Here is a 14,477-nt window from a genome sequence, read left to right on the forward strand (position 1 = left end):
AGAGAGAGATACAGAAAGGAAAAGTGATACCTGATTTGGTATATTTCAAAAAAGTACTATTGAAATGCTGAAAGACAAGGACAGATATTTTTTTTCAGGTTGCACCAATCCGGCACAACTGTTTGCATAATTTCTTGTTCGTAGCCAAGCTGGTGAGTGTGTGCATTAAAATAAATGATGTGTGACTCTCCTGCATGTGCGCCACCTCCCATCTCTCCTCGCTTTCGCCTCAGTGTGTCGAGAAGTCCATGTACATGTTAGAAACCGTAGTCCTTCCCCCTATTTTGTCTTTTAGAGATTTTGTTAAACAGGACTATTTTCTGATGGAATAAATCTGAACTCTTACTTGAATCTGAGTGGACGATTTCTGTCAACAACAGTTCTTCATGTGGGGAGCGAAGCCTAATAATACATATGCACACACACACACACACACATATATATTTATATATTAAACATGGAAGACTGTGTAAAAAGTGAATTTCAAGAGATTCTAGGGTTCCACGATGTCACATATGGAATTTCAGACTACACCCGAGTGTGGTATTTACGATGATGATGAATGCTCTAGAAAAGCATGGGTGTGGATGAGTAGCGCATCATTAAATGATGAAGGCAAGTCATTTATTTTTAGAAATCAAAACTGACGTAGGTTTAATGATGCAAAGACACTCCTAGCATGAAGCTTGTCCACCTCGTCTTAAAAGCAGCGTCGCAGCGACGGTAACAGTAACTGACGGAGTGTCACTGAGGTCAGCAGCAAAGGTGAGGCATTATTTCACATCCTTTCTGCTTTCAAAGACAAATAGAAATGGCCGTTTAATAATTCTCTCATGCACAGGGTTGGAGGCGTGGACGATTTCTTGTGGAAAATGAGTGCTGTGTTCCTGTTTTTCGCTCTTCTTGTCGCGGTCAAAGCGGCAATATACGATCACCCCTTGTTCCCTCGAGGTATTTATCCTTTTGTTCTTTTAATAAAATACTAAACTAAGCATGAACCAGCGACTTGGCGGATTTGTCACTAACAGGAATCGTTCCAATCTTTCAGTTGTTGCAGGGGAACAGGCGTTACGAGAAATTTTAGATTTGGATATGTCTTACATACAAAATACCAAAGACCTATATTCAAGTAAGTCATTTTTTATTTTTTTATTTTTTTTATTGTGTAGCACCAACAAATATTATGAAACTCTGACAGCACATCTTCCGATCATTCAGCTATTCCAGGTGATAAAGCCATACGGCAAATTCTGGACATTAAATTAGCAGACCTGCAAAGGGGCGTTCTAAGGGATCGAAGTAAGTCAAATGTTATGTTTATACCTGATTGTCTTATTTGCACACTGGGAAAAAGATACACTGTAAATTTGCAGTAATTTACTGGATTCTTTGCAGTTTGTTCAAAGTATCACTAGGAATAAAGATAAAGATCATTACTGTACTATTTGATATTTACATACAATACTAGACCGTTTTGTCTGTATACACACAGTATTTACTGCTACTATATCATTACTGTATGTAAGAATGTTAGTGTGATGCCAAAATAGTAAACGTACTTGTGGTGCTTTTTTTAGCCTGACTGGCAAAACCACTCAGGTCAATAATAGAAATAATACTTTGTATTGAGAATAAAGATTTCGAAGATGCTCAATCGAGTTTATCTCATCAGTTCAGCTGTGAGGAGGTGGTAAAGTGTCTATTTTATTTAGTTGCATATCATTGTTCCCAAACTTTCCTTGTGTGACGCTCCACAGTCATTGTTACAGATTTTACTGTGCATTTGCAACAGAGCGGTTGTGGATTCAGATATTGACAGAACTGTTTTCCCACTCCTCAGTTGCAACAAATATCTTCATACCAGAAATCTCTCTCATCAAAGTGACCTACGACTCTGATACAGGTAAGCCTCGCTTGTGTCTTGACCTTTGACCTTGCAACTTGGGGCACGCTAACAAGCCACCTTGCTTTCCCTTTCTTCTTAGTCACTATCAAGCTTCAAGTTGGTCCGGGAAAATTAGTCTTTTATTTTCCAGAATGCGCTTATCGTGTCACCTGGTGCAGGTAGATTTTCACGGTGTTGTTAGACACGCCCAGACACAAACTGGTTGATTTAGTGTCGGAATCTACGTCACAACACAGTCACACAGAGTCCTGCTGAGAAGCTGCTGCTCAGTTTATTACCAAGGTGAGTCGTTATTTAAAGTCTATTGTTAGCTTTAATGGGCAAGTAAAGGTTTATCACGAGGATTACACAAAGCCTGGGTTTCTCTCGTAAAAAAATGAAAGCTCTGGTTGTGTTCCTGCTCTTTGCTTTGGTGCTTGGGCTCGAAGCGGCACTTATCTTTATGTGAATATAATTTTTAAAAATATTCACAATCAAGGACACAGCTTCCAAAATTCACTACTTATTTTTATAAATAATAAATACTACTACCGTACTGCACTTTCGGCTTGTGCCGTGAGGGGGTCGCCACAGCAAATCAATGTTCTCCAATTCAATTCTGTATTTTTATAAATACTCTATTAAAATATTTTCATTCATGTTGAAACAGGCCTTCATTCATTACAGTGGAAACCTGTAAATCAGTTTTAACAGCATCACAGAATAGACAAACTAAAACCTGGATAAGGACCTTTAGCTTTTAGTGACTGATGAAGGATATTGGTTGTAATATGCCATCTGACCACTAGATGTCACTTATTCACTCACACTGGACATTTTACATGAGTGAAAGTGAGAAATGTCTCTAACAAAAGCTTCTTTTCTTTTGCAGGCTAGGCTGGCAATCGGGTACAATGAAAAGCCACCTCGAATCTCAGGTCCAAAACGTGAAGCAAGAAAAATATATAAAATAATCTGCAATAACAATAAACTTAATGTCTATGTGATGAGTATTTATTTTTGTGCTTATCTGAATTACGGTGTTTAGAATATCACTTATTTTTCCTATTTTGTATAAATGTGTTCTTTATGTGCCTTGTGATCCATTTAGACACCAAAAATACCATTCAACCGTGGCGTTGGGGATATGGGGCCAAACGGTCCGACCTTTGCCGACAACGCCACTTTAGGACTTGCAACCTAAAGATCTATTTTTTTTGTTCCTTTGGTCCCCAGCTAGTTTTAGCGGGTTTCCCCAACCACAGGTCCGCTCACAGTGACAACCAGCACGGCATTCAACAATTCAAAACTTCCTTAAAAACACAAACAAAAGAAAAGGAGAGACAAGGCAGTGACAGACAACGGCCAACCTGCCTTCGACGGGGAAAACACAAAGACAGGAACGAGGGAAGGGAAGCACCTATATACGCCCCTCCCCAATCAGTGGCAAATGGGCCACAGGTGCTCCCTCCCACACCTGCCTGCCTAATTACATCCCATCCGGTTACATTCCTCCCCCCCTCCGAGTTATCGGTGCCCCACCGATAAATCATAAATTAAAACCAAAATGGTTTTATAAAAAACACAGACAGTAAAAAACCCGGCGTTACCCGAAGGTCAGCGTCTGAGCCCCAAATACACCTGCGTACGCCACAATATGCGGCCCCAAAAGAACAGCCGGAATGACCCTCAGTCTGTTCTTCCCGCTGGTGATTCCTCCAAATGTCTGGCTCTCACGCTGAGCCTCGCCTGGTCGTTCCCCGTCCTCCGAGGGGCATCAGACACAGCCACGCCGATCCCGCCACGCCGATCCGGACGCCGATCCCGCCACGCTGCCATGCCGATGTCCACACTCCGGCTTCGCCTGGGCTGCATCCCCCTCCATTCGCCGACGACCATTTGCTGCCAGAAGCTGCGTCACCCGGCCCTTAAGGTCCCGCAGTTCCTGCTCCATCACTGGAGCGTCCTGACGGTCGTCTCCCAGGGTCCATGGAAGGGTCGTCTGCAGCCAAAGCCACTGCCTTGTCTCAAAAAAATAAAAAAGAAACAAAAAACTCTACCGATGCCGTGCTGGATTGTGATCCTGCCGACAACGAGAAGTTGACTGAAAGGCGGTTTCCGTTTTTCGTTTAAGTTTGGAATGTGAATTTTAAACACTTCAGACATATTTTTGGCGCCGGAAGTAAAGTTATATATATATATATATAAAATAAAATATTACGATGACAGTCTTTAAGATTTTATTGCCACAGTGTAATGAAATCTGAAAGACTGTCATCATAATATTTTATTCCAAACTTAAACGAAAAACGGAAACCGCCTTTCAGTCAACTTCTCGTGGCCTTTACTGTATCGCCCTCTAGCGGTCCCTTTGTGGAAGTACACACAAAAGACGATTAACTCACAACAAGTTTAGTTAAGTTAAGTTTAAAACGTCAATTAGAGTTCACTGACTCTATAAAATACTAAACACGTGTTTTTGTTTTGTTGTTGTTGTTGTTTTGTGTTACACAAATGGCATCAGTGTCTTTTCCCTTAAGTAAGTTGCGGGTCACCGGCTGCCATCTGATCCGGCTGCCGAACCCAACCGGTCTGTCACCCGTCATTTACAGCGTGGCGTCCAACTGAACAACAACACGTCGACTTGTTTTCTTCCGCGCCCCCCCCCTCCCAGAGGAGCGTGGCGGTGATTCGGGAGCTTCAGAGGGGAGAAACATGCGCTCCCTGGCGGGACTGTTCGCCATCGTGGCGGCGGCAAGTGTTTACCTCTACCTCCTGTCGGCCCACCTTCCGCCCGGACCCAAGCCCGACGGGCCGGTCGAGGGGGTCCAGGACTACAGGTAGGGGGGGGGCAAACAAGGAGCAATCGTTAAAGTCATCTATAATAATAATAATACATTAAAATAATCAATGATTGATGTAGCAGTTTTTGTCCTAAAGTAGAGTCGTTGTTCTCACCCCTTTGATGCTGAACCTTCTTATTCCCCATTGGACCAGAGGACGACGGGACACATCCCCGTTTTCTGTCTACTGGACTAGTGAAAGCAGTTTCTGTTGATGATTCCAGCTTTAAAGCCGAATTTGACTGAAATCATAAACTTATAGGATCCTGCTGCTCATAGTTATATTAGTTCATTGTATTGATAAAGACATTAAAGTGTCTTTATCAATAATGTTCATGTGGGTGTTTGTTGAGGAAAGAGAGCCACACATATTATTGCTGATGGGTGGGTGAGGAAGTTGGCATCTTGTGTTTCAAGTGGGGGGATTTTGGTGTGTGTGTGTGTGTGTGTGTGTGTGTGTGTGTGTATCTACCTCTGCTCAAGTCTACAGGCAGCAACACTATTTCTGTCCCTAAATCAAATGTATCCTGTTACCCTCCCACACGCCTCCCCCCCCACACACACACACACAGCCATGAAGGTGTCTGTCTGTCTGTCAGAGTTACGCAACACCTCCCTGATGGATTTCCATGAACCTCGGTGGGAGGGAAGAACATTTTCCATTTCTGAGTCGATCATTATTCATTCATTTCATTTCTTAACCGCTTAATCAAAACGCAGGCTGCGGTTCCCCTCCGATCTGGACGAGCTGCGGGGGCTGGCCGAGACGCTCAGGTTCTATAAAGCAGAACACCACGGCTACGTCCTGCTGCTGTTCTGCAGCGCCTATCTCTACAAACAGTCCTTCGCCATTCCCGGCTCCTCCTTTCTGGTGAGACGTCCCTGCACATCAAACGATGAGATCATGTCGACACAACTTGAAGTGGCGATAAGCCGAATCTGGACACGTTCTGTTGTGTAGAGTACATCACATTACTATTCTCCTCCAGAACATGTTGGCTGGAGCCATATTCGGGCCGTGGGAGGGTCTGGTGTTGGCCTGCCTGCTGACCACCACGGGCTCCACATTCTGCTTCCTGCTCTCTTCGGCGTTTGGGAAGCGGCACGTGGTTCAGGTCTTTCCCGGGAAGGTGGCCCTGCTGCAGAGGAAGGTGTGCATCCATCTAAAGCTACGCTAGTCGTCCTGTCAGGTCCCTCCATCGCCCCGGTTCCCATCTGTAACGCATGCATTAACGTCCTGACAAATGTTCCTCCCACCATCTTTGTCTTTTTCTCTTCCTTCTCCTTTCCCGATTTGTGACGCTGCGGAGGTGGAGGAGAATCGTAGCAGTTTGTTCTTCTTCCTCCTTTTCCTTCGTTTCTTCCCTATGACTCCTAACTGGTTCCTTAACATCACCTGTCCTGTCCTCAACATCCCTTTGCCCATTTTCTTCTTCTCTGTGCTCATAGGTGAGATAGCACGTACACAAACACAGCACGCCGATAACCACAAACACCAACTGCTCACCTTCTCCTCCAGGGTTGATCCCCTACAACTTCATCTGTGTTCGCACCGGCTCCATCCTGTCAGAGATCTCTTCCCTGGATGATATCTTCTCCTGGGGAACGCTGGCCCAGCTCCTGGCCATCGCCCTCGTGGCTCTCGTCCCCGGAGCGCTGATCAAACGGTACAGCAAAGCTCACCTCAAGGTGGACGGTATGGACAGTAATGGAACCAGCCGGGACGGAGTCAAGCAAGACCGGAAGAGACGGTGATCCTGGGACAAAAAGCGGAATCATCGGTTTTGGTTTGGTTTCCCAAACACAGCGAAGTGTGATGGAGCGTGACTTTTTGTCCTTGTTATTCTTGGAAGGTCACACTAAAGTGCCCGAGACGGACCCAAAAAAGTCCTTGGATTTACACACACACAAAAAAAAGCTTTGATACTGAATGGTTGTTCTTAAAATTAACTAGTAGATCAGATCAGGGAAAATACTATATTAACTAGAAAAGCACTCAGAGAGCACAGGTCTGATCTTCCAGACCTGTGACTGAAATACATTAAATGGGGTTTTAAATGTTAAAATTTTATGTTTCTTCCTGACCTCATTCTGGATCAGATCCAAAAGATCATATCGGATCCCTTTATGACTGTGATTTTCGGTGAATGCATATTTTACAAGATAATATTTTTTGAAAAGCCTACATTATGTGTGTAAATGGGAAAATCCATTTTTTTTGGATCCAGATGGGTATCCGGATCGCTCTCTAAAACACAAACACTGTCAACAACTTAACCTCCTTGGCGGAGGCAATGATCGGCGATAAATTGATTTCCAGGCAATAAGTGAGAGTCAGTGAGTCTCCATCCCGGGATTCATCTTCGCTGATTTAACAGTCTGCTCTGGATTATGGAGATGAAACCAATAATTTAATTAGATTCTCATTGCATGTGTTTTATTCCTAACAGTGGTCTCGGGATTTTCATGGAAAAATTATCTTTGCACATTTCGACTTTGAAATGACTTGAGATTGACTACATCTGCACTTAAGCGCGTCTTAATGCAGCTGCTGCAACATCCACGGGTGAATTTCAGTGCGATTCCGTGCAGATCGGACGCGATTCTCTCAGAGATGCTCTCATCGAGGGTTTGGTTTGCTGAACCTGCACAACATCTCGTTTACAACGGCACACATTCTCACCTCGTCGCCAATCGCATCGAGGCTTTTACTGCAGCAACCATTAATTTTACTCAAGAGCACCTCCAAATCACCAGAGGGGGGATGCCACATCTTTATGTCTGCTGCTGCAGGTAATGGCACTTTGATGAATGAAGGCTGTTTATATTAGGAATCACTATTTATTCTTTAGAGTCTACAGAGAATAGCCTTAAATTACAGCTCCTTTCAAAAAATGAAGCAGCTTCTTGTGTTTGCTTTAAATTCAGGTGAATAAACTGCAGGGTTTTTTTATAAAGCAGATTTGGATTTTCTCATGTGCACTTAATAAATTGTGTAAACTTTATCGAGTTAATTGGATATCAATTCTTATATCACAGCCTGACAGTTCAGGATTTCGTTCCCAAACAAGATACATTTACTGTGAATTAGAGATAAAGTTCCATTTATGCTTCTTGCCCTTTGCTTCCTGAAAGCAAAATTAAATGCTCTAGTCTTATATAAACGGCGATTTTAATGCTGCTTTGCGTTTTACAGGGTTTTGTTTACCGTAGTTATCAGGATGAGATGTTTTTCTCTTCTTCTTTGACCAAATAAAACACAAAAGAAAACAATTATACTGCATTACTAAGAAGAAATCTAATGTTTGTTTTTTGTGTATGTTTGTGTGTGGGGAAAAAAAAGTTAAATAAAATCTACTTACTGCTTCTGGTTTCCTTTACTGGTCGATTGAAACACAACAAAAAACAAATTATAGTGACAGAGTGAAACAGACGCACACGATTTATTTGTGCCTCTCGTATTTTCACATCACACGCTAACAAGGAAACCCCCACCGGTCCGGTCCACAGATGGCAACTCGCTTATGCTTTTCACATTTACATCACATGGAAACATGGCATTTATGTACACAACCACAGACACAATCACAATCACACTGATGCAGGCAGGCAGTCATTAAAACGGAAAACATCAGGGCCTGGCTGCAAGTGACAGACACGTGTGGCGTCTGAAGACGTGCAAGTTATTGATGAAGATAGCAGAGAGAGAGGAATATCAGGCTGCACTACTAGCATCATTTCAGCCACCTTCAACAGCCCCGCCCACAATGGAAACGTCATAGCAACCGCATCACAGATCAGCAGCAACTCCAGTCGGAGTTCAGGTATAGTCTGACCTCGGTTCTTGTATTGCATTTAGTAACATGAACACGTCATAAAGGTTTCATCATGCAAAGATAAACATCCGCCACACAAAATACCTAGTGATCTGCATCTTTTAGAAACGTTAAAAATGACACTATTAGATAAGTGCAAAAGGTTCGGCACCGAGTAGAAGTCATGCATAAACCAGAGTGGTTAAAAGACACAGCGTGCAAAATATCTAATACTGAAACGGCAGGCGTCTTCTGTCATCCCTGGCAGGTGTATAATACAACAGCACAACAGGCAGATGGAAAGTCCTTTAAACTGAGCTTGTGTGAAAATGTACATTCTCAGGCTCCAGAATCCAGAAATCACTCTTCTGTCACATGTTGGACAGCAATTCTGTTTCACATTCTGAAGGTAAAAAAACCAACTCGGTTCAAACAGGTAAAAGGATTCCGGCAAAGAAGAAATATTGATAGTGATTGTTTACTCTTCTTTCTTAAAGTCTCCGGAGTCACTAAAGGTTGTTGGATAAACTGCAGCATAAGGCACTTCATCTTTGGCTCCAAGTAATGATGGGTGCTACTCGGAACCTCATCCTGTTCTCTCTCTCATCACTTCCTGTCACGGGTTCCGATGCCACGCCTCCCCTCTCTCCCTCACCTGCAGGAAGTGGTAAAGCAGGACGGCTTCATCCTTGAAGCTCTGCCGACCCGTCAGGTGATCCAACACTCCTCCCAGCTGAAGCCGAACGCCGTACAGTAGGGCTTCGGCTCGCTCGCCACACACGCCTCGCGCCACCAGCCAGTCCACCAAGTCACTCCCTCGAAAAACGTTTTCTACGATGGGCTCGGGATGCAGAAGGCCCAAAGAGAGATCGTGGTCAGATGGGAGTTGGGGAATCTGCTCCTCTGGGATGTCAGAGGTGGAAATATGTGCTCGCTGTTCATTCTCATGATCAAGCCGGGATTGGGATAGAAGCGAACGGTGGCTGCAGGATTCAGTCGGATCCTGAGGTCGGTGAATCTGGTGCCTGCTGTTTCGATGCTCCTGAAGATCCGGATGAAGGTGTCGGTGCTGATGGGAGGGGGAGTGTCTCAAAGCATCCTCTTCTAGCCCTCCTTCTGCATCTCTTCCTCTTTCAAACCTGTCATCACAGGAAGGATTCACCTGTTGAAGCGCTCACACTCTCCCCTGAACCACTAGGGGGCGAAAGAGGGGTAAGAGGGAAAGGAAAGAAAAAGTATGAAGAGGAAAATAAAGGAATAATTATATATATATATAAAAAGATGAGAAACAGAAATAAATTGAAAGGATTTGTGTGTTAGTATAAAAGAAAGAAAAGCACGTTAAAGACTTAAAAACACCCAAAAAGTCATTCAGGGTAGAATTTTGTGGCGTTTCCCAACAAGCAGAGAGACATTAAAATGCCACTTTATAGAACCTTTATTTACACATATAAACATGTGATTTCCACAGATAAGAGAACACATTCTGCAAGACACAACACAGACACACACTGGTACCTGTGCGTGAGCGCTACGTCTTGTACACACTGGTCTTTGTGGTACCGGACAAACTGTGTGCACGTGAGCCTGACCTCCTCTGGTACACACGAGGGACTCAAACCTTCACCGTCCCTGCCTTGCCATAGACCCAGCAACCTGGCATAAAAATAAACCGGACTACAGTCGTGTCGTTCTGCTGTGATTACTGATACATTATTCACTCTATCATCTAGAAGGCTCACCTCTTTTTAAAAGGCAAAATGATGAGATGCCTGTCCAGACCAAAGACCCCAAAGGACAGGAAACCCTGGAACGGAGCGGAATGAGAGAATGATGTATTAACAGTTGGTAGCCATGGCTACACATCCGAGGCCGACGTCACACACCTGTCCGTAGTTTGCCACGGCACAGAAGAACTGTAATTCGAGGTAAAGTCTTCCTGGATCTTTGTTGAACAGCCACCACAGGCAGCTGGACAGGTTCTGCATGCAGACAGACATTCACCAATCAGGCACATTGATCTTCACCAATCACGGCAGCAATCGAGCTGGCCTTAGCTAATAAGTATTTAAACGTCACCGCTAACAGGCTGACAAAAAGCAGCAGGCAGAGCAGAACGTGTCTGACTGTCTGATCGTCGTCAGTGCTTTGAGCTCCGGGTGGCGGCAGGTTCAGCGGCTGCTCGGAGGTGGAGGAGGAATCCCTCAGCTGCCGGTCGCACGGCGCCCCGCCGTGGCCTGAAACGGAAAACTTTTAATAGTACTGAACACTGACGATGTCTTTTGTTATTGTGTTGGCCAGGCCTGACTGAAATACATAAAAAAATACATGAGAGGTTCTAAATCTTGAAATAAAATTCCACTATTGACTCATTAGTGTTTTCAGACCTGTGCTGTTTGTGTGCTCCCTCTGTGTGCTCGCTATCATGTCAGGTAACGTCTGGAGAGTAGAGAAACTGTGGGATTCTGGAAACAGAACAAAACACTCACATCAAATAAATACAGATTTCTGTTTCACTCGGCAGAAATTGTAAATGGAATATTAGAAATCAAAATCTACCAGAGGATTCCTTTCATCCTGCTTAGAATAAACAAAAGTTCATTCACGCTGAACTGAACTACCTGAATTGATGCTGCATGCAGGTGAATGGGCCACCGGTGGCTGCTGCTGTTCCTCCGAGCCACCGGGGGCGCTCATCTCATCACCGATGCCCGTAAAAACAGCTCTGTTCAGGGTGTGGTAGCCTCTCTGTTCCCGGTTCCCCTGGCTGAGACCCATCAGAGATACCGCACCAAGCAACAAGCTGACTGCGAGTACCACAGAACTGACGATTATCTGGACAAGAGAGGGAAGTCAATATTTTAAAAACGGCTGCTTCAAATCTAGCTTTTGATATTTGATAAATTCTTAGTTATAGGAGATGAGATCTTCGAGGCTTTTAAATGGGAAAACAAAAACTATATACAAGAGCAGTGAGTTACAGCAAGTGTTTTTCTGACCTGGGTTTTGCCATAGAAGAAGGCGGAGTCTATGTTGTCGGTCCTCTCTCCTGATATCAGAAGACCTCCGACCATAAGGAAAGGAACCCTGCACACCCACAAAAGTATATTTTGGAACCTACATGCATCCAGGGTGTGTTATTTTGCTTTTTCTAGGAGGTGTTTAGGGTGTTCCCACCTACCCCCAACCCAATATCATGAATATTCCAGGTCGGAGTCTCAGTAGATGGTCTCTACTAGTCAGAGCCAGACAGAGAGGAATTAAACCTGAGAAACAGCACAAAAGGCTTACATGCAAACACCAACATCAACTCCGTCCATTCCAGTAAACCTGAACTCACAAAGGTTTGCACTGACCTGTCCACGTGTAGGTGCTGTACAGAGACCCATAGAGCAGAGTGAAAGTCAGAATTTTGCCCAGGTGACCGTCATCATTTTTCACCAGGAAGTTCCAAAGGATCATACTGACACACACCAGGAACTAGAGCAGGTGGAGGTAGAACAGGACGGTGAACGCGAGGGACCCACACGCCCGCAGAGCGTTTAGAGACAGCTAAGTGAATGCACTGTTGTGACTGGAGACTGACCTGAGCCAGAAAAAGATTTAAGGCAAAGAGGTGAGGGAGTCTGGTGAACTTCCTGCTCAGGAACATCACCGCTACGGTCCACACCTGAGACGGGAAGCAGCCGGCGATCAGACAACAGGTACTAGGAAAATAATTCAGTTCCGCACGGACTGGAGAAGATTGTCTCTGCATCTAAACACAGATTCTCACCAGAGCTACAAGGCAGACGATGCTGATGTTGAAGCTGACATTCTCAAGTTCTGTCACCAGAGGTGTCGGGTCCATCAGAGGGATCGTTAATAACCAGGCAGACACGTACATAATGGGCGCAGACAGAAACGTGCTGATTACCATCCCCGATGTTACCTAGAACGGAGATGGTGAGAAACACAAAGCTCGCTGCGCGTTTCATCAAATGTCTCGTTCTTGCACGTTGCTTTTCAAGGCAAGCTTGCAGATGAGCGGTACTCACCACCTCCAGCTCCATGTTGTAGTGTCCGGCATAGATGGCCACGCTAGGCGCGGTTGGGAAGACGCCATACAGGAAAGCAAAGTTCGACAAACTCGTGTGGTTGGCACTCGTGCTGTTCACTCCTATATCCAGGATGTCCACCATGTCTTTACAGACCAGCGGCATCAACAGGCTGGAGAGACAAGAGGTTCAGCTCGTCAGCGAGAAGGTGGCGTCTTCGCTCCTTTTGTCTTTCAGCAGGGTCGCACAGAACGTACAGTTTGGCTGTGATGAGGAGAATCAAAGCGACTCCCGTGTCTCTGGTTAGTTTTCGAAGCTGGCCCACCTGAAAGATAAAACATGAAAGGTTTTTTTTTTTTTTTGCCAGAGTTAAATCTGACAGGTGTAGGGAGTCGAAAGAAAGAAAGAAATATAACTGAAACAAACGTAAAGTAAGGCTCAATTTAATCCCAATTACTGCAGATTGAAAACTCACCATAGTGAGGCCAAGGTAAAACAACGCTGCACCGCCAAAGGAGTTCGCCAGACCGTCTATGAACTCCGACAGCACAGCAGGGATCTGCTGGCCCAGGGCAAAGTGGGCGATAATTCCCACTATCACCATGAATACCACTGGGTTCTTCAACACCTGAGGAGGCAAACGCACCGCCAGGCAAGCTCCTCAAGTCCAATTCAACTTGAACAAAGCGCACAAGTTCCACTCTTTACCTGTAGCATTACAACTAGAGCAATGGCCGGCGTGCTGCGCTGCGAGTGGCTGGCCTGCTTCCACTTCTGCACCTCGCAAAGAGCAAAGCCAGCAGGATTGAGGAGCATGAGGGAGACCGGGGCGACGAGATAGATGTACTGGAGGTACTCTGGATACGTGCTCCGATACAGAGCTTCAACTAGAGACGAGGACACAAAGAACAAATACAGACAAAGTGGTTCTCAAACACAATATTTCACAGCATGCATGAGGTCTTTGTCCGTCTTACCTATCGGGTATCCTAAGGCAAAGTCGTTGCTCTGCGTGGCAAAGATGGCGTACAGGCCAGCCTTGCTGTACCTGCTGTCTGGACTGGCCACCATCAGCGTGAGGACACACACCATCACAAACACCGCCGCCTACACGCGCCGGTGGGAGCATCGAGTCATCGCCGTATCTTTTATAATTACACTGAGACGGAGACCTACCTTAGCTACCAGGACACTCCAAAAAAACGCCCAGATGACATCGTCGAAGTTCAGCAGCACCATGTTTTTAAAGAGCAAAGCCGGAAGAGCGAATTTGGACACGAAACTGCCCAAGCCCTTCACCTGGCTCTCCGTGATGATATCGGCCCTGTAAGGGAGCGATCGTTAGCTTCAGATTGTTATTCGGCATCTCAGGTTTTCCTGAACGCAGCAGACCCTTAACATTCTGGATGAACACGACTAGAGGCTACGCTACGCGTTTTGGTACAAACCTACCTGCCAGCGACGTATCCACACATTATGATGCCGAAGCACTCGAGCAGAGCCGGGAAAAGCTTGTCGATGGACATGTGAGGCACCGCAGCAGAGCCCGGTAACGTATTATGGGATATGTTCTTCCCATGGATCAGCACATACTTGTTGGAGAGTTCCATGGTGAGAATGGGATGGGATGGGATCAGGGATGTCGGGTAATGGCTCGGGATTCTCGGCACTCTGGAGAGAGCCGCTGTCGGAAGAACATGATGTGGAGAAATACTTGAAAACTGGAAGAGTAGAATAAGAATAGACGACGAGGGAGAAATCAAAATCTCTCTCCACTTTGGGCTACGGGTGTTAAGAATCCCCATTCACGCCCCTGTTCGTGAACATACCATTATACCGTTAGCTGCGCTAGCGCAACCAAAACAAGCTACTTTAATGAAAGACAGGACACTTCCAT

At 45.2% G+C, this 14,477-nt stretch overlaps 2 protein-coding genes and 1 long non-coding RNA gene across 3 annotated transcripts; 2 read left to right on the forward strand and 1 right to left on the reverse strand.

Moving 5' to 3' along the window:
* Nucleotides 1-1,232: 1,232 nt before the first annotated feature.
* On the forward strand, nt 1,233-2,824 carry LOC137895452 (uncharacterized). Its single transcript, XR_011105554.1, has 3 exons — nt 1,233-1,299; nt 1,841-1,903; nt 2,778-2,824. It is a non-coding gene; the product is annotated as an uncharacterized lncRNA (long non-coding RNA).
* Nucleotides 2,825-4,593: 1,769 nt separating this feature from the next.
* On the forward strand, nt 4,594-8,094 carry LOC137895686 (transmembrane protein 41A-B-like). The gene is made up of 5 exons (XM_068741181.1): nt 4,594-4,725; nt 5,449-5,599; nt 5,718-5,879; nt 6,039-6,177; nt 6,248-8,094. The coding sequence occupies exons 1-5, from the start codon at nt 4,601-4,603 to the stop codon at nt 6,481-6,483; spliced, it is 813 nt and encodes a 270-aa protein (XP_068597282.1). The 5' UTR covers nt 4,594-4,600; the 3' UTR covers nt 6,484-8,094.
* Nucleotides 8,095-9,970: 1,876 nt separating this feature from the next.
* Nucleotides 9,971-14,190, reverse strand: gpr155b (G protein-coupled receptor 155b). The gene is made up of 18 exons (XM_068741251.1): nt 14,033-14,190; nt 13,757-13,904; nt 13,558-13,687; nt 13,289-13,467; nt 13,056-13,208; nt 12,838-12,905; nt 12,581-12,752; nt 12,319-12,474; nt 12,130-12,213; nt 11,900-12,023; nt 11,725-11,809; nt 11,543-11,630; nt 11,162-11,378; nt 10,931-11,008; nt 10,623-10,780; nt 10,430-10,525; nt 10,286-10,350; nt 9,971-10,199 (listed from the first exon to the last, which is right to left on the reverse strand). Exons 1-18 carry the CDS (start codon nt 14,188-14,190, stop codon nt 9,986-9,988), a joined length of 2,373 nt encoding a protein of 790 aa, XP_068597352.1. The 3' UTR covers nt 9,971-9,985.
* Between the last annotated feature and the right edge of the window lie 287 nt (nt 14,191-14,477).

The sequence above is a fragment of the Brachionichthys hirsutus genome, chromosome 7, assembly GCF_040956055.1.
Source record: "Brachionichthys hirsutus isolate HB-005 chromosome 7, CSIRO-AGI_Bhir_v1, whole genome shotgun sequence".
Classification (NCBI taxonomy): Eukaryota; Metazoa; Chordata; class Actinopteri; order Lophiiformes; family Brachionichthyidae; genus Brachionichthys; species Brachionichthys hirsutus.

Excerpts from the sequence above, each read along its gene's own strand:
- LOC137895686 (XM_068741181.1), top strand. The coding sequence starts at position 4,601 with ATGCGCTCCCTGGCGGGACTGTTCGCCATCGTGGCGGCGGCAAGTGTT. Across the intron at positions 4,726-5,448 it reads GAGGGGGTCCAGGACTACAG|GCTGCGGTTCCCCTCCGATC; the intron begins GTAGGGGGGGGG and ends ATCAAAACGCAG. Across the intron at positions 5,600-5,717 it reads TTCCCGGCTCCTCCTTTCTG|AACATGTTGGCTGGAGCCAT; the intron begins GTGAGACGTCCC and ends ATTCTCCTCCAG.
- gpr155b (XM_068741251.1), bottom strand. The coding sequence starts at position 14,190 with ATGGAACTCTCCAACAAGTATGTGCTGATCCATGGGAAGAACATATCC. Across the intron at positions 11,009-11,161 it reads ATGCAGCATCAATTCAGGTA|AATCCCACAGTTTCTCTACT; the intron begins GTTCAGTTCAGC and ends TTCTGTTTCCAG. Across the intron at positions 10,200-10,285 it reads ATTTTGCCTTTTAAAAAGAG|GTTGCTGGGTCTATGGCAAG; the intron begins GTGAGCCTTCTA and ends TTTTTATGCCAG.